At 39.6% G+C, this 18,487-nt stretch overlaps 3 protein-coding genes and 1 long non-coding RNA gene across 5 annotated transcripts in view; 2 read left to right on the forward strand and 2 right to left on the reverse strand.

The window, feature by feature from the left end:
- Positions 1-3,079: 3,079 nt before the first annotated feature.
- Positions 3,080-6,677, forward strand: LOC134203212 (general transcription and DNA repair factor IIH helicase subunit XPD-like). Its single transcript, XM_062678096.1, has 8 exons — positions 3,080-3,289; positions 3,370-3,958; positions 4,020-4,143; positions 4,205-4,301; positions 4,368-5,031; positions 5,087-5,613; positions 5,742-5,880; positions 5,945-6,677. The coding sequence occupies exons 1-8, from the start codon at positions 3,285-3,287 to the stop codon at positions 6,080-6,082; spliced, it is 2,283 nt and encodes a 760-aa protein (XP_062534080.1). The 5' UTR covers positions 3,080-3,284; the 3' UTR covers positions 6,083-6,677.
- On the reverse strand, positions 6,094-9,099 carry LOC134203213 (transmembrane protein 104 homolog). The gene is made up of 4 exons (XM_062678097.1): positions 8,888-9,099; positions 8,243-8,748; positions 7,134-8,098; positions 6,094-6,668 (listed from the first exon to the last, which is right to left on the reverse strand). The coding sequence occupies exons 1-3, from the start codon at positions 8,924-8,926 to the stop codon at positions 7,141-7,143; spliced, it is 1,503 nt and encodes a 500-aa protein (XP_062534081.1). The 5' UTR covers positions 8,927-9,099; the 3' UTR covers positions 6,094-6,668; positions 7,134-7,140.
- A 1,304-nt stretch (positions 9,100-10,403) lies between these two features.
- Positions 10,404-11,324, reverse strand: LOC134203210 (uncharacterized). 2 transcript variants are annotated; one of them, XR_009977532.1, is made up of 3 exons: positions 11,190-11,324; positions 10,619-11,132; positions 10,404-10,530 (listed from the first exon to the last, which is right to left on the reverse strand). It is a non-coding gene; the product is annotated as an uncharacterized LOC134203210 (long non-coding RNA). The 2 variants fall into 2 exon arrangements; XR_009977533.1 differs by having other exon boundaries at positions 10,604-11,132.
- A 2,620-nt stretch (positions 11,325-13,944) lies between these two features.
- The window catches only part of LOC134203211 (dynein axonemal assembly factor 5-like), a 49,785-nt gene continuing 45,242 nt past the window's right edge, over positions 13,945-18,487 (forward strand). The window contains exon 1 of the mRNA XM_062678094.1: positions 13,945-14,939. Within this exon, the coding sequence (XP_062534078.1) occupies positions 14,125-14,939 (815 nt within the window). The 5' untranslated portion in view covers positions 13,945-14,124. The remainder of the gene's footprint in view (positions 14,940-18,487) is intronic.

Consider the following 18,487-nt stretch of genomic DNA (forward strand, 5'->3'; position numbering starts at 1 on the left):
GGAAGGATTATTGTATACTGAATATTGCCCACAATTACACGTAAAAAAATAACCTTATATGTTTTGGCAAAAAACCATTCGAAAATACTTATACTCTTTATTATGCCACCTAATAAATTATCCCATACCAAAAAGCTAATAACATTCATAAGTTAATGAAAAGTATAAGTTTCGGAATGTATGTGACTAATGCGATGTATAAGTTTTTTCTTATACATATCATTAAGAGCCTACTTTGGCAAAAAGGTATTAGAAATATTAATAATAAATAACATTAATTTTTCTTACGTGTACATCTGAATCCGGTAGTTTTCTTCCCTAATTTGGCGTTTTCCTCCGGCTTACTCCATACTACACAGCATATATACAGCAGAATTGTGGCCACTTTCCTTTTTTACCTGTAGCCATGTTGCACGTATTTAGCACACGGTTCACCACGAACACATTCAATTGAATCGATTGAACGCCTTTGTTTGAGGAGAACGCGGTGTAGTTCATCGCGAAGCAGGTCAATTTCATTGGGCCCAAGTTGGTCCTGTTGGTTTATCCTCCAAATGCTGTATGTACGCACACAATACTGACGGCATGGTTTGCAGCAGCAAATGGAGAATAGTATCTCGTTCAAACCTGAACTCCCGTACAGAATGCACAAGGTTGTGATTGGAAATTCTCCAGGCATGATTGGACACGTACGACTTACTTCCGTCGAGACGTTGTTCTCCCAGAAGTCAGTTGCACGCTTGGGATCTCCGGTACAGTTGTCCTCCAGTCTGTCTTGTTGAAACTCTTCGTTATACCGTTAATATTTTCAGGACATGCGGTCGAATATATGAAGCTGCCTTCCTATAGTGATTGTTCATTCAATGTCTTCAATCTTGCTTCTAATAGAACCTTGATTTTCAGCACTGGCTAGGCGGTGTCGGAGATTTGTTTAGTAGCAGTGCTGCAATTCGAATCCGGTAACTGATCCTCATCAATGACCAACTCCTTTTCCGTCTATCCGCTGGTATCCAAGACTGACGAAGTTTCTGGAAGTGACAGAGCCCAGTCCGACTCCTTGCAATCAACGCAAGATTGAGCTTGAGATTCTGCAATATAGATTTGCAAAGTTCTGAATCTACTCTGTTTTCCTAACTCATGATACTTACATCATCTGCAATGTATTCACTGGGAGGATTTTCAATGTTCTCGTACCGTCATCCGGAAATGTGGCCAACGACCACTAGCTGGGTGTGCTTCAGTTCCGAAATTTCATTGATGATGGTCGATTTCGATTGTTTTTACTTTTACACGCTTGACATTTCATGTATGAAGGCTCAGCTGTCAAAATAGGAAATCGTGAAGAAGGGTGCCCAGACGTGCCGAAAGTGTGCCGAAAAGTGCCGGCGGCACATTGTGCCGAGTGGTTTACCCCTTGAGGGGGCCGGGATTTTGATTTTCCGTGTCCAAATCCCGAAAACATCGCATATGCAAAAATACATGGGGAAAAAATCCGCGGACCAAATTCCCGAGGTGTAAGGTGGCCTTTAGCCAGATTTTCCAGAGCAAGAAAATTTATTTTAAAATATTAATATATATATATATATGTATTAAATTAATGGGATTCAACCGTATAACGAAAGTCGTACTCCGGATAGATTAAATTAAACGAAAACAAATTATTAAAAAGAAGTAAAAAATCTACATTTCCTGTCGTTTAATTACAGTTCCGAAAAATATGGATTAATTTTTTTTTAGAGTTCCTTCGTAGATTTATTAATCAAACATTGTACTATACTTGTTTTTACCTTAGATAGCAGGTGAACTTCACTTTTTTCATTTATTTGGCAGGGTTGCATGTTCCACACATCTTCTGCCCTCCCGGTCACTCAACAATAAAATATCCCTTCTTTTTTATTCATAAATTAATAAGTGCAAATTAATATAAAATCAGTTCACTATTTACCGATAATTGAAATTGAAAAATGTTGCGGCCTTTCGAAACATGCATGAACATGTCCGTTTTTATTGAAATAATGACATATGGAGGATCGTCTGAATCGTCTGAATGCATACTCAAATTCGTTTGAAGTAATTCATAACATGTTTTAGATAAACATATGACATCGTGGTGTATCAATTATACAATTTGCTATAAACATAGTCATTTGAACTGAGTTTGTGAAGAACATCTCAGTGATGTGAAATACATCAGACTTGATGGTGTAATTTGGAATGAAATATCAACATTCTGAAACACACGAGTCGAACGTGTATTTGTTATGGTTATTCATGGATGTGCATATCATATGGTAGTGTATCAATAATGAATTTGGATGTATACAATGACATTTGAACTGAGGATGTCAATAACATCGTAGTGATGTGGATTGCACTAGAATTGATGGTGTAAGCTGATTGAAAATATCCATATTCCGAAAAACATGAATCGAACGTGTATTTTTTTATCAGTGTATCATTGATAGTATACTTTTTAATCTATGATTCGTATAACATTAAAGAATGTCGAAAATGCTTAATTGGGTCCTAAAGCCCTACCTCGGTTATGGTTGCAAACGATAGTGCATCGATTAAGAATACTTGAACCGTTGTTATAAAAATTCTGGTAAAATTCTAAATCAGTAAAAATAATACTTTTGTGTTTAAGACATTTTAAGGCAAATTTTGGGCTGTGCAACATTTCAGAACGAATGAACCATCAGCCCAAAACGTCAGTCCCATATATTAACTGTCAAAGGTTGAGTCAAGTGCCCTGCGGTGTTTTGCTAGTGCGTTTGAATGCGTACGTCAAACAAGACCGAAAATGTCGAGGAAGCATTTTTCATCAATTTTTCAATTTCAAATTAAACAATGTTCTTTTCGATTTTTGGGTCGAAAGAAAAACTGACACGTTCAGGATAATTACCTTCATCGTTCCCTGAAAGAAAATCGAATATCGATTCTTCATTTTAGGACCCAATTTCAAATCTATTTCAGATTTGTTCTATTTCTGAGTGTACGCCGACAATATAAGCGAGCGCAATTTTTAAACAACCCTCCAAATTTTAGTACATATGCATGCAAGGGTCAAAATGTCAAACCGTTTGGCAATTCAAAAGATTGTAAACATTTTTCCACCGGTAGTAATCGCGTTTTATATTAAAAAATAAATTTATTTGCTATTTAATCATATTTTACGAGAGCCTATTGGTTTCATCAGGTTCCATACGCCGCCTGGACGAGTTATTGGTTCGAAATCAAATTATCTATTTTTTCTTCCTATGAATTGATTTGAATTTATCAAAATGAGGTACATGCCGCCTGCACAAGCACTATTGAATCACTTTATTAAATTGAGATACGTTTCGTTAATATTGCTCGCATTTTTAGGATAAGCGTTGACGGTTTGCTAGTGTACTTCCCGTACGAGTACATCTATCCGGAACAGTACGCCTACATGTTGGAACTAAAGCGAACCTTCGACGCGAAGGGTCACTGCCTGCTGGAGATGCCCTCGGGAACGGGCAAAACCACCACATTACTATCCCTGATCGTGGCGTACATCATGGAAAATCCACATATCGTCCGGAAGCTGATCTACTGTTCCCGTACGGTGCCGGAGATCGAGAAGGTCATTGCCGAGTTGAAACATCTGATGAACTATTACGAGAAGCAGACCGGCGTGATGCCGAACATCACCGGGCTGGTGTTGAGCTCGCGGAAGAATATGTGCATCCACGGGGAGGTCAGCAAGGAACGGGACGGAAAAATTGTCGATGCCAAGTGCTACGGAATGACGGCAAGCTACGTGCGGGAGCGGGCGGCCGCTGATGAATCGGTTGCGGTTTGTCAGTACTACGAGGGATTTCAGGCGGAGGGCAAAGAGAGCGCACTGCCGCCGGGGGTTTATTCGATTGATGATCTGAAGGACTTCGGTCGCGAGCGCAATTGGTGTCCGTACTTTTTGTCCAGATTTGCGGTGAGTGACGAAATGTTGGGAAAAAATGAAGGTTTTGATGGGAGGAAGTGCCCCGTTTCAGATCAATCAAGCACACGTGGTCGTATACAGTTATCATTATTTGTTGGATCCAAAAATTGCCGAAGTTGTGTCGAAGGAGCTGGCCAAGGAATCTGTCGTTGTTTGTGACGAGGCTCACAATATTGGTAGCGTTAGATAGAAAACCTAAATGGATCATATTAAAACTATTGTAATTTTATTTTCTAGACAACGTATGTGTAGATTCAATGAGTGTTAAAATAAATCGTCGGTTAATTGAAAAGAGCACAACCGGAGTGCATACGCTGGAGAAATACGTATCAGAGTAAGATTTATCCACTTTAATAATTAGATTATTATTCTCTATTTGAACTTTTGCTTACGATTTTAGAATGAAAGAAGATGATCGTAGACGATTGAACGATGAGTACCTTCGTCTGGTACAAGGATTGAAAGATGCATCATTTGCACGGGAAACGGATATGGTTCTTGCTAATCCGGTGCTCCCATCCGAGATTCTCAAGGAAGTTGTTCCCGGTAATATACGTAACGCGGATCACTTTTTAAGTTTTCTAAAGCGTTTCATCGAATATATTAAATCTCGGCTGCGAGTGCAGCATGTGGTACAGGAAAGCCCGGCAGGATTTCTTAAAGACGTACAGCAGAAAGTCTGTATCGAACGCAAACCACTTCGTTTCTGTGCTGAACGGCTATCCTCACTGCTTCGGACGCTGGAAATTACAGATCTTACCGAATTTGGTCCCTTGACGGTGATCACTTCGTTTGCGACGCTAGTTTCAACTTATACGAAAGGTTTCACGATCATCATTGAACCGTTCGATGATAAAACCCCAACGGTTTCCAATCCGATTATGCACCTGAGCTGTATGGATTCCTCGATAGCGATGAAGCCGATTTTCCAGCGCTTCCAAAGTGTGGTGATTACGTCGGGAACATTGTCGCCAATGGATATGTATCCGAAAATATTAGATTTCGAACCAGTGGTGATGAGTTCCCTTACGATAAACCTGGCCAGGCCTTGTCTGTTACCAATGGTGAGGTTTATTGAAGGAGGAAAACAGTTTCGTTTTATTTGTATTCATTTTGCAGATTGTCTCCAGAGGAAACGATCAAGTGGCCATCTCTTCCAAGTTTGAGACCCGTGAAGATACTGCCGTAACGCGGAATTACGGTCAGTTGCTGGTGGAAACGGCCAAAACTGTCCCCGATGGAATCGTGTGCTTCTTCACGTCCTACTTGTATCTGGAATCGGTGGTGGCCTCCTGGTACGATCAGGGCATCATCGATACGCTGCTCCGATACAAGCTGCTGTTCATTGAAACTCAGGACAACGCCGAAACTTCGTACGCATTGATGAATTACGTCAAGGCGTGCGAGTGCGGACGGGGTGCAGTGTTGCTGGCCGTCGCCCGAGGGCGCGTTTCGGAGGGTGTCGATTTCGATCACCACCTGGGACGGGCGGTGCTGATGTTCGGCATTCCCTATGTGTACACGCAGTCCAGGATCCTGAAGGCGCGCTTGGACTACCTGCGGGATCAGTTCCAGATCCGGGAGAACGACTTTCTCACGTTTGATGCTTTGCGACATGCAGCGCAGTGCGTGGGTCGCGCAATTCGGTAATTGGAGATTCATGGTTAATGTTGACACGCCTTTAAAAAAACAAATATTTTGCGTCTATTATCAGTGATCTTAAATGTTTAAATCAGTAATCTCTACAAGAATAATTTATATTTCTATCTTGCAGAGGTAAAACCGATTACGGCATAATGATCTTTGCCGATAAGCGCTTCGGTCGACAGGATAAGCGAGGCAAACTGCCCAAATGGATTCAGGAACATCTAACCGATAATCTGACCAATCTTAGCACAGAAGAGGCGATGCAGGTACTACCAAACTCGAGTCACAGACTCTTCATTGTTCACAATTCTGACATTTTCTCGCACACAGCTCGCCAAACGATGGCTCCGTCAGATGGCACAGCCGTTTACTCGCGAGGACCAACTGGGTGTTTCGCTGCTAACGCTTGAACAGCTGCAAAGTATAGAGAAGGAAAAGTTGGAGAAGCAAGCCCAAGGCAAAAAATAAACATCTCTTACTTTTGTTCTTCTATCTTTTATTTTTTTTCATCGACATCTTTGATTATCTTTTTCGCCTCAGATAGTTAAACACCGAGATTGAAGTTTCCTTTCAAAATAAATTTTAGTTCAGCCTATTATTTGTAAATGGTTTTGTTGCTACATTTGCTCGATGTCTCGGCTATCGATTTCCTTACTCCTTAGGTGAATACAAGTAAAATAAATTCTTTCTTTAAGCCTGGGTTCAAATCTGTATCTGCTTCTACATTGGATTTAATTCACACATCACTCGAAGCCAATTCGGAACGGTAGAAATGTGTAATACTATTGATTTTGATACAATAAAGGAAAACTGATAATCAAACAACTGTAAACTGAACTGAGTGATGGTGATCTATAGATGAAGCTACTACACAGAAATTTCAGGTTTTGCTAAGTATTTAATATATGTAAAAAAATTCACATGTAAGGGCGAACCTAACAAACATAAGTGGCACCATATTTGCCCAACATTTGCGTTTTTCAGTCTCGTACTTGTTTAAGAATTGTAGCATCCGTTTGGTTTTCTCCATTCGGGAAGACGTATCTTCGTGTTCCTATAAAAATAAAGAAGAGGTAAAAAGTCGTTCCAATCTGTTTTCCACGTTTGACATTAGTTATCTTTCAATTATCTTCATAATTGTTTTTCCAGATGGTCAAAGGAACCAACGTTTCTCAGTTTTATTGGAACCCGACATTTTCTCACCTCAGCAATATCATTTTTTACTTGCATCGTGGATGCTGGATGCACTTGGATGCAACTGACAAAAATACAATTTACCGTAGAGAGCTTTAAAATGAGAGGTTGTTGGTTCAAGTTGCGTGGATTGCTTTACAATTATTTGAGTAGAGGGACGTGAGATGAGTCAATTTTGATTATCCTCTTCCCTCTTGCGAGTTGAGCATGTCATTCGAATGAGAACACCTCATCCGAGTAATCTTCCCATCATCAATTTGTCGAAACTATAAAGCCTGATGCGAAAGCGGAATTCATAAACATATATGAAAATTGCATTACCCACCTTTGTCCTACTTCATGAGATCGATCGTCACCAGCACCAGACAGCCCAGCGTCCAACTGAGGATCAGCAACAGCCAAAAGTTGCCCTTGAAGGGACTGCGGAAATCGTTGGCAATTCCGCGCCCGATTATGTTCTCGCAAGCACGTCGCGCCGAGAACACCAGAAAAACCGGAATCAAATACTGTATGCCGGTTCCGGCGTAGCACCCGGTGAAGCCCACCAACGAGATAACACTCTCGGTGAAGAAGCACACCACGATCGGCGGCACGATGGCCAACAGTGGGAAGAACACCTGCCGCAGGAAAAAGTTATACGACTCGACTTGGGTCGTATCGAGGAAGAGCGTCTGCAGGTTGCTCCGTAGCGTGATGGCAATGATGGGAAAGCTGGTAGACAGGGTGAACACCGGGAACAGTGCTAGGAAGTACTCGATGCCCTTCAGGAAGATGCTATCCTGATCGGAGTTGGGCACAAAGTTTAGCGTGTACAGATCCTTGATGTCGCTGAATGCGAAAATTCCCGTCAGTGCCAACGACAGATAGAATGTACAGATCAGTACGTAATCCATTGATATGAGCGACTTGATGCGACGCTTGTTCGAGATCGGAGTCAGCAGACTGGGCAGTGAGTGGTGGCACATAAACGAATAAATACAGGTTCCAATGAGATACGGTATGCCGTTTACGTCAACTCGTTTCGGGACAATCGGTTCATCGGTTTGTTGTGCGAATATTCGATGGATGGCAATGCTGATCATAACGGAGAACGCCAACCAACGGAACATGACTGTCACTAGCTGCAAGTACTTGGTTTTCTGGACATTGAAGAAGACAAACGGCCCGAGGATGCCAATGAACACCATCAGGCACAATCTGTAGATATCAAAGCGGGAAAAAAGGCTGTCTTCCCAGCAGGGCAGATTAAAGTCGTCGCTGTCCGTCGCATTGGATGAATGATTGTAGGCACTAGAATTCAAATTTTAAGAAAAAGATTTTAGGGTTTTGTAACAAGAAATTTTTTTGGTAGTCAACATGAACACCAGAGAAGCATTGCTGATGCAAACCGCTACTCACATTAAAATATCGCGAACTTGCTATGTAGGTACTTACCACAAAACATCTCTCAAGCTTTTTGCCACCGCAGCAGAATAAATGCTTAAGTCCCCGTATAAGTAAACTGCCAAGCAAAAGTAGAACAAGAACCGCCCTACCCGCCCGAAGAACAAGTTGGCCATCTCGCCCAACTCAATCTTTTTCGACAGACTATAGTACTGATTCCGGCAATACATTATATTCAACGGGGTCTGCTCGATACTGGCGTCAGTTATATCGCCATCATCTCCTCCGGATGCCGCCACCAGCGGTTCAACTTCATTAACGTCCTCCCCCCTGTGCTCCTCCACGCGATCCCGCTTGATGAACTGCAGATGTCTCCAGTTTTGGATGGCATTGGCGCAGGCCATCGTTTCGATAACGAAGGTCACCGTCATGTAGCTGGCGAAGGCCAACACAACGATCAGGATCGATCCGAGCAGCCATCCTGCGTGTCCGAAGGCGGACGGAAGGGTCAGCGCTCCAGTTCCGACGATTAAGTTGAAGATGAATATGAAACCGATCTGCGGGCATACATAAATTTTATTATATTCTCGCTCAAAGCATAACGATGAATCACACCACAAGATGCTTCATTTGCTGATTGTGCCTTGTTTATGCGCAACGACAGCAGAAAGACTTGTAAAATGATGGTCCACTTACCCAAGTCGGATATTCTTCTTGTGCAAAGCGAATAGGCATATCATTGAATAATGGCTTCACTCACCGGAAACAGTGTGCTTCTGATGAATCAACTAGTAAAAATTTTGTGCTGTTATTTTGTTCGATAAAAAGTAATTAAAAACAAAATTATTTATTATTCTTTTTCCAATTGCTTCTTACAAATAAAAACGAAAGCGATCATCACTGAATGCTGATGATGATTAATGATTGATATGAATCGAAAAACAAAGGCAGCTGTCAGATTTGTCGGACTGAAAGGGAGGGTCAATCCAAAGTTACGTACCAGCGGAGAAGTACTGACGTACACGTAAAAAAAAAATATTCCTTAGGTATTTAATTAATAAAATATTTCTAGACGAACATTTCATTTGGGCCAATCTGATTTTACCTTGAACTGAGTAATCTAGAGATGAAAATTCGAATTCAAAAATTAAATCCCTATTTCAACAGAAATGCAATATACCAGTTATCAAATGGTTTTTAAACGTAAAAACAGTCTTACAATTCGAAAAAGATGTTTGTTCTGCATTTTTCGTCAATTGCACATGGTTTACATGCAGTTTTGTTACATAGGACCTATTGCTTTTGATTTTTTTAGTTAGGACTAGTCAGATAGGACATTGTGTCAAGACGACTGTTACTTTGGACTATAGTTTAAAATCATGATATTAATGGTTTTTGCATGTAATAAATGTATTTTAAGCGTTATTCATTAAAAAATTCGACACAATAGATTGTTGCATAGGTTGGCGCATGGGGGTTTTAGCCAAAATGTATTAATAAAATCTCTTCTACCATTTGTTCGTTAGGGAAATTGATTCGATTTTTAGAACAAAGCCAGTAGTGATGGTATTGCAGAAACCATCCGCTATTAACTATAAAATATACGTAAACTTCAATTACACTTATGATATATTGGTAATATGTGTGTCATCATCTTGTACCATACTGGTACAACGTTGAGTACTATGGCACAATATGTATTAGGGTATTCCACAGTTCTTGCACCACAAATGTGTCTTTAGTATTTGCGGATGTTATTAGATAATATTATGTAAAACCTGTAGGAATGAAAAGAAATGAATATAACAATAATAAATTACTATTAATATGCAAAGCACAACAATATCAAAGCTTGTCATAAGACGAGTTTGTACAATCCCATTTAATTCCACCACTTTATTGTACCTTGGACAAACATAGCATTGCGGGAAGTGCGTAATTGGATGTGACAAAAGTCGTTAAGCGTTCCATAACTGTGGGGGAGTGTATGATTTAAAAGTTTTTACATGCCTGCCATTGCATGAGGTATGTATTTTACGCCCCAAGACATTTTACTCCGTTGCTCACAAGGCTTAGACTGGCTAGTAGTTACCTATAGCTATACATTCGCTTTCAATTTCTTTCTCATCCTTGAATTTGTGATATTTTGGAAGCCATGCCTCACGAATGAGGGAACGAATATTGGTTTAAGAAATAAAATCTGAATGAGCTACTGCAACGTTATACGTTTTATTTCTTCTCAAGTTTGTATATCACACTTCCTCATGACCGCTATGCCGCCAGTGAATGGTAGTGTAGTTTGACCGATGACTGTTGTTCTTCGGACATCATGGACCTGCCTAGTATGTGATAGTGTTTGGGTACAGAAGGCAAAACAAATAATTATTGCGCCAAATGTTGAGGATTTCATACCTATATTGTTTATACCGTGCAAATTGAACGACTGCGGTAGGCTGTACAGGTAGCCAGAATCTCGGGCAGAACCCGGTTAACATGGTTCCCAATAGTGAACCTACTGGTTCAAGAAAGTAAGCGGCAACAACGTGGATTGATCTTGTGGAAGATGATTAGATGCCCCTCCGTAGATTGTGTGGTTGGCGACGTGAAGGCATGGATCAAGTACCGGAATGGAGACAATTTTTATGTGCTGTACAGGCATTTTTCCCTTAGCTTATTTAGTAATTTCTTTACTCGCTCTTTTCCGGTCTAGTTTCGGCTTCCACCACAAAGGCCCGGGTTGATTTCCATCCAATGGTCAATTTGCGTTAGGTTCCTGTCGTCATTTTGCGTTTACTAGTTACCTATTTACTTTGTCGTCGGCGTTCTTATCCTTATCCTTACCAGGATATACCAAACCTCCGTATATCCTGAGCATTTCACGTAGAAGCTGGGGAGCCTGGACATCGCGAACGATTCTGAGCCGGATTTGATTGTGCATCTCCTGGAAAATGCAAGAGCTTAGAGAAAAAGTAAAATTGTATTCACATTCCATACTCACCTTAGAATTCTATTCTACCACATCATGTCTTGCACAAAATCAAATAAACTATTTTGAATACAAATTATTAGATTCGCATGCATAAATCACTTAAATTAATGAAAATAAATGAAGGTCCAATCTGATTTTTGGCAATGTTTACAAAAATATCAGATTGGACTGTCACATTGCAAAATGGCCAGACTGCAGATTTGTGCGATATTGTCGATAATGCAGATTGGTCGTTTTGCACTATCAACATTTTTTAGCCAAAAAAAATTAAAATTACCTGAATTCGAAATGAACGTAAAGTTTGAAAGGTAATCAATGTGAATACACTAATTACTCGATTTGTTTACATTTGTTAGATAGGACCATATGAAATATTCATCTAGATTTCATATAATTAAATTAAATCATGGGGCCCTGCCCTCCTTAACCGTGAGGTAAGACGCGCGGCTACAAAGCAAGACCATGCTGAGGGTGGCTGGGTTCGATTCCCGGTGTCGGTCTAGGCAATTTTCGGATTGGAAATAAGTCATTTTATGAGACAGATTCGATCAGCTGATCGAAATTTTGAGTGAACGGCTCGGTCTTTGTTTTGGTAAATTTGCATGCAAACCATCATCATCATTAATTCATTCCATTTTCGCAAATGTTCCTTGTAAAAAGTAAATATTATAGTGTTAGGTCTCCTGTCATTTGAGCTTTCTATAAAATAGCTTATTTTCTCGACTTCCCTGGGCATAAAAGTATCATCGTGCTAGCCTCATGATATACGAATGCAAAAATGGTAACCTGGCTTAGAAACCTCGCAGTTAATAACTGTGGAAGTGCTTAATGAACACTAAGCTGCGAGGTGGCTTCCGAACCGAACTTGTTTCCGAAGTTTTATCTGTCAAACTAAATGATGCATTGTATCCAGCTTTCCACGCTAGCCATAATGGCGGCTGCTATAAACAATTCTGACAGTAACTGCTTCCGACGCTGATCTGTTATTGGCGCCTTATGGACGCTGAAGTAGTTTCTTAGCAACCATTTTGTTGTTTATTTACTTGCATATAGCAGAAAAAACATCTATGAAAAAGTTCACCAGAGTTTAAGCATAACCATTTTTTCCGTTTTCAGGGCATTTTAATGTTTAAAAAGCAAAATCAACGATGAATATTGAATCCTTATCAGGCCAATGGTCATGGATTACGGACGTTTGCGCCATAATAGGTACTAGGCCAATTAGTGATTTTTATTATCGTTGATGTTCATCGGACATGGACACTTGGCTCTCGCGTTCATCTCTGGTCAAACAGTCGGTAAAAGTGACGTCTTTGAACCGATGGTGATTGCTCCAGAAACCAATGGTTCTCTGTCGCTTAATATCGCGGCCAATTTGTACCTATGTTGTGGCTTTATCACAGTCGTGATTACATCAAACGAAAAAAAAACTTATTTTTTTATACTACAATTAATTCTATACTTCAGAGTGAATTTCCAAACATCTAATCTGTTTCCGAAGTAGGTATACCTAGACTCTTAACCAACAGACTTTAATAAAATTTAATGATCTGACAAAGTTGAATCGAAGTACGTCGAGGTGCAATATTTCAAAATTTGTTAATACCATAAGGAAATGTGTATGGAAAACGTTTCGTGACAAGTTTTCAAAACATAGAACAGAAGTTTTCAATGGAGCTATTCATTTTAAACTTAATAAGCTTAATAAGTCTATTTTGCTTTTTTATCACGTAGATGGGATAATGAATATAAAGAATTGATTTCAACAAACAAGCCTGAAACCCAAATAGTAGTGAAATAGATTTTTTCCATTTCAAAAGCTTTACATTTTTGTGCTTATTCTAAATCTCGCACGAGGTGAGGTGAGGCGTCTTGAATGAAGCGGAAATTATCTTTGCCTCCCATTTGAATTACACGGTCGCCTCACGTGAGATGAGTTGAAATCGACAATTCTCGAGCCATAGAAGTAGACCAGACTTGAATATCTCACATGAGAAGTTATAATAGTATTTGAACGATGCTTTTTTTATAAATGATCGCAGCTTAACTTATTCCTGGTACTGATTCTCACTTCATTCAACCACAGATAACAGATGTTGAGGCTGGCATCCCATACGTGTGTAAACATCCGCAACCGTTAATTCAAATGTATTTTAAATTGGAACCGCGTTTGGCAATCGATTGGAGATGGCGCAAAGATCATTGTTATTGAAAACGTTGAAAACGCAGCCCGATTGCGGCTGTCAAATGCATTGGCTGCGTTCGACGGTTGTAATTCAGCTGCATCCTTAGGTACTGCCGCAATCAGTTGAGTAGATGGCAGTAGTGGGCCAACGTATATCAATTCAAAAGTTTACACAGGATTTTCAATAAAATTTGTTCTAGCATCAATGTCTGTTATCTGTGATTCAACTTATCTTCATGCATCTTTAGGCGAATCCAGCGCACTACTTCCGAAGTTTGGTTATTTGCCTGTATCTGGAGAAAACCCCAAGGTCTGTATAAAAAGCGTTCTAGATTTATTCCGGTTAGACAATATGAACTCTATTTTAAGAAAATCATAAATAATCGAAGTTCCCATACACTAAATCACCGATTTGAGTGAAAAGTACCTAAACTTAAAAACTTTTTTCTAGCTGTGCATAAAAATTAACTCCGACAAAAGCTTAATGAGACGTTGAAGAAAAATGAGAAAAATCGATTTTCACATCACTCCTAAACTTTTAAAGCTTTCCTCCCACCAAAACAAAAACAAAGCCAAGTGAAAAGCCGGCCCACTCCATTTAAATCACTTCAATCGAACGCAACAGTTGCTATGGTTACTGGTAGTGAAGTTGATTTTGTGATATGATAATAATATAATAAGTTGCGTTCTCAGAGGATTTTTAAGGCTATCTAAACAGTGGTTAAATAATTAGTGTATCGTTTGTGCAAATTTGAGAAAATGATCCAAACCGACATGAAAACTTTTACGGAAGTATTTTGCGCCAACATTCAGAGTGAAGAACGTATGGTGCGACAACGAGCGCTGAAGGATTTTCTCGAGTTTGTTCACCGCGAGCTGAAACCGGACGACGCCCCTGCCGTTTTTACGGGAAGCTATCTGCATATTTTTCGCTGCTATTCCGATCGATTTGAGATTATCCGCAACTTAGCAATAACGTTGATAGGAGAATTGCTGGAAAAATTGCCGACGAATGATTTCTATCTTGAGTACATCATCCCCGTGATAGTGCGTCGAATTGGCAAGGCGGAAACCATAGAGGAGAGTGAGGAAATCAGGCTACATCTTTTGGAGCAACTGGAAGTAATCATTCGCAAGTATGCTGACCCGGATGGAAGCGCAGGCGACCCGTTGTTGAAATCGTATGACAATATAATTGACATACTGGTGAAAACTTTGAAGGATCCCTATCCGGCTGCGCAGAAACAGAGCTGTGACTTGGTGAAACTGCTGGCAGAATCAACACCCAGTATGCACTACCGAGCGGAAGCGCTTGTGACGCCCGCCACAGGGGTGCTAAGGCATCGTCACTCGGCCAATAGGATTGCGGCCATCGAAGCGTTGGGTATATTGGCGCTGAACATACACTCGAACGCGGAAAAGGTGGTGCAAATTATTGTGGATATTTCGCCGTTGTTGATGGATAGTGTTCCCTTCGTTAGGCGAGCCTGTGGTCGTGTGGGATGTTTGATGCTTCTGAAACTGCGCGATCGATATTCTTTTTTCTATCGCATTTTGCCACTGGTATTAAATTGGTAAGTAGCAGGGGCGTCGCGTGATCAATAATTCTTCAAACTGTGCACCGTTTGATTGATGTTAAATATTTCGAGAAAAACGCGTATAAAAGGGACCTGAAATGACATATCCAATATAAATGATTCATCTTCAAGCGTGTTTCCCATATGTTTCGTCTATCTGCTTCTAAGCTACAACCCATTTTTTTTATTTAAGTGAAGAACTGATCACTGTATCAAAATTCACAAAAATGAAGTAAAACAAATCGAATTAAACTAGAATTAAAGTGACAGTTCGTTAAATTAAAAAAAAAACTTTACAATAAAAGCTTTACAATATGATAGATATAAGGAACCTATCTATCTATTCAATGGAACGGTATCTACTAAATTTAAAAGAATTTTAAAGGTATTTCGTAGAATGAGACAAGTCTTAATTAATATATGGTATCCAGAAAAATGAAATTTATTAAGAATGATTAGATGGTTAATACACATTTGTAATTAGCACTTATCACAAACATGGGGTCTGTACAATGAAGTTAATAATTTAAACGTTCTTTAATTATGCCCCTGTATGAGGTGAACCGGTCAAGGGCCGAAAACCTCATTAATAAAGATAATTAAAAAAAAATCTTTAATTATTAAATATTCTATTTTTAGCTCATTCATTTGATGAATAATTTTCTTTCGGAAGGGCTGTTCTCATACCACGTGGACAGAAGTCAAATAGTTTTAGATGTGTACTACCTTTCCATCAGCGTACATAATTGTAGTGATAGCAATAGGGTTATTAAAAAAATTAAGAAAATTAAGTTAAACAAAAAAAATATTATTATTTAAATGTACTGACAAAAAAAAAAGTACATACAAGGCACTTATTATAAATCTGCCCATATCACAAATTCTTGAACATGCGATGTAACCAAGTTATGAAAGCTCAATGCGTATTATTACGGAGAAAAAAAATTTGGATAGCTCCGCGGAAATAACGCGCAATGAGCAATCCCCGCAAGGAGGAAATGTAACAAAGAATGCCTTGATTTCAATTCTTGTTTTAAAAATACATGATTGACAAGTTTGGTTTGATTTTTCTGCATTTGAGCATATTGTTGTTCCTAGGAGGTTTGGCGTGAAGTTCGGAAAGCTTTGCGTTTACCCAATCTAACTAAACGAACAATAGAAAAATTGGAGCTTGTAATTCAGCATGAGGGTTGCCGATGTATAGCAAATATCAAAATGACCAACTAATACGGCATGGGTTGGAACTGGCTGCATTGAAATAAGTCTAATCCGTATGCAATTTTTACAACATAATTATTCTAACATTATTCTACCAAATAACCTTCAAATTAAAAAAAGCCCCAAAAACACAGTTAAGCGACAGTGTCACTAGTTCATCTTTCTTTCCCTCCTGTCGATCCACATAGCTCGTAGTTCTTATTCTCATGGCGATAGGACATGCCTACCGGACTGACGTAGAATATTGAGCTATTATATGAGAGAAAACTATATTTAGGGTCTGTCTCATTTGGAGAATTAAACTTAAAAGTGACAGTTCGAAAATTAAAAAATCACCCCGTTATAAGAATGGCTGGTGCTACCCAGCAATCCCAATAGGACATCGATGGAAAATGATTCGATATCTGTCAAAAGTAATCTTGCTCTGCGAGCAGGGTTATTTGGTAATTATTGAGATGTCACTTTTAAGTTTAATTTCAGTTTAATTATCCAATTGAGACAGAGCCTTAAAAGCAGAAGGAATTGAATTAATGCTTAGCATTTCCTAAATTATTCGCATTTCCAAAGTGGATCAACTTCGTGTAGTTGTAACACTGAATGACACATTGAAAGTAAACATTGTTACGTTGGGCAAAGCTGTCTATGATCATTTACCAGGGAAATATCCGCTCAATGCGGTTTGGATTTTCCACTAATCCAAATTTTTCTTGCAATGCGTAATACTGATAATTCGCCATAAAGTAGGCAATTATATTGCACCTAATGAACTTGAAGGCATTAGTGGTAAAATATGGCAACAGGGTATGAATGCCACGAATGGAGTGTTAACTCATCACTAGCGAACCATGTCTCATATGTCCATAGATATGAGTAAAATGGTTCAAATGATTCGAATTTTTGGCCGATGTGTTGAAGCACATCTAGAGATGTCGTAAAATTCCGATTAATCGATTAGTAACTAATCGATTACTCTCAATCCTCGTCGATTACTGAATCGATTAATCATTGGATAGTAATCGATACAAAATTATTCGATTATCACAACGATGAATCGATTAATCGAGGAAATCAATCCAATTGCGACATCCTTATGATGTCGTAAAATCCTGATTAATCGATTAGTAACTAATCGATTACTCTCGATTCCTCTCGATTATTGAATCGATTAATCGTTTGGTAATAATCGATTCAAAATTAATCGATTATCACAACGATGAATCGATTAATCGAAGTAATCGATTAATTTGCGACATCTCTAAGCACATCCAGCAGCGGGACCATCGACGGGCCAAGGCGGCCCATCCCAGGATCCACAGGAGTGGATCCGAAGGAGTTCCCGATGACATTCCGATGGTGAGTAAGCGGGTGGCACCGCCCTCTGCCAATATCGGAATGTCTCATCGGAGGTAGCAGCGAGCATCCGCTCCGATGCCGAGTAGTGGGTGGCGCCCTACTCGGCTAATCGAGCGCGATGAACATCAACAACATTTATGTTGTTGATGCAACGGTTAGTGACAAGGACCGGTCACGACAATGATGAACATTCTTCATACCCCTCTACCGCCTAGTTGTCGACATTGAATACGAGTAGCTCCTAAATATTTTGGATATTGAATTTCACGAAAAATCCATCATAAGCCAATTTCCCAATCAATATGAAATGCGCTTTTGATCCTATTATTCAAAGCCGGACTTTCGCCATGGGGCGCTTTGAGAGAGCCTCTTTTCTCTTTCTATTTTGTTCTGATCGCGCGCTCTTCACCCAATCGCGCATGCGCTGTTTGAAGCGGTATGTACCTACTCGGTAAGCACCAAACCGATGTGCTTTTCTACACCAGCACCAAACAATGCACTGCCAACGGTGAACGCTTTGACTACCTATAGGGTAAATCACTACTTGGGCCTATGGACCCGGTTTCCGGCTCACTGCACAGAAAACTAATGATTTATACTGTTCACTATAAAAAAAATACACGCGAGGACCGTGTGTTCTACACATGAATTTGCGCATGTTGTCAATACAAATCAATATCACGTGTAAAATACATGACATGGCTCATTCAAAACTGAGCATCTTTTTATAAACAAACCACACGGCATTAACGTGTAAAGCAAATCGAATTCGGTTGCTCGACTTGTCACAGTCGCTTGTTTGATGTATGATATCTAAGAACAATTGTGTTGATTTTCATTTGAATTGTGAGTGAATTTCGTGTTTTCTTTCACATTTTAAGAGAGAAAATTCTCTCTGTTTTCATTTTGTTTCGTAGTTGACAGTCATGCTCTTTCTGTCGCAGCAGGGTCGAATGCATGTTAGATGGAAATCT

Source organism: Armigeres subalbatus, unplaced genomic scaffold (assembly GCF_024139115.2).
Source record: "Armigeres subalbatus isolate Guangzhou_Male unplaced genomic scaffold, GZ_Asu_2 Contig1685, whole genome shotgun sequence".
Lineage (NCBI taxonomy): Eukaryota > Metazoa > Arthropoda > Insecta > Diptera > Culicidae > Armigeres > Armigeres subalbatus.

Excerpts from the sequence above, each read along its gene's own strand:
- LOC134203212 (XM_062678096.1), top strand. Across the intron at positions 4,144-4,204 it reads TGACGAGGCTCACAATATTG|ACAACGTATGTGTAGATTCA; the intron begins GTAGCGTTAGAT and ends TTTATTTTCTAG. Across the intron at positions 4,302-4,367 it reads CTGGAGAAATACGTATCAGA|AATGAAAGAAGATGATCGTA; the intron begins GTAAGATTTATC and ends TTACGATTTTAG.
- LOC134203213 (XM_062678097.1), bottom strand. The coding sequence starts at position 8,926 with ATGCCTATTCGCTTTGCACAAGAAGAATATCCGACTTGG. Across the intron at positions 8,749-8,887 it reads AAGAAGAATATCCGACTTGG|ATCGGTTTCATATTCATCTT; the intron begins GTAAGTGGACCA and ends GTATGCCCGCAG. Across the intron at positions 8,099-8,242 it reads AGCTTGAGAGATGTTTTGTG|TGCCTACAATCATTCATCCA; the intron begins GTAAGTACCTAC and ends TTTGAATTCTAG.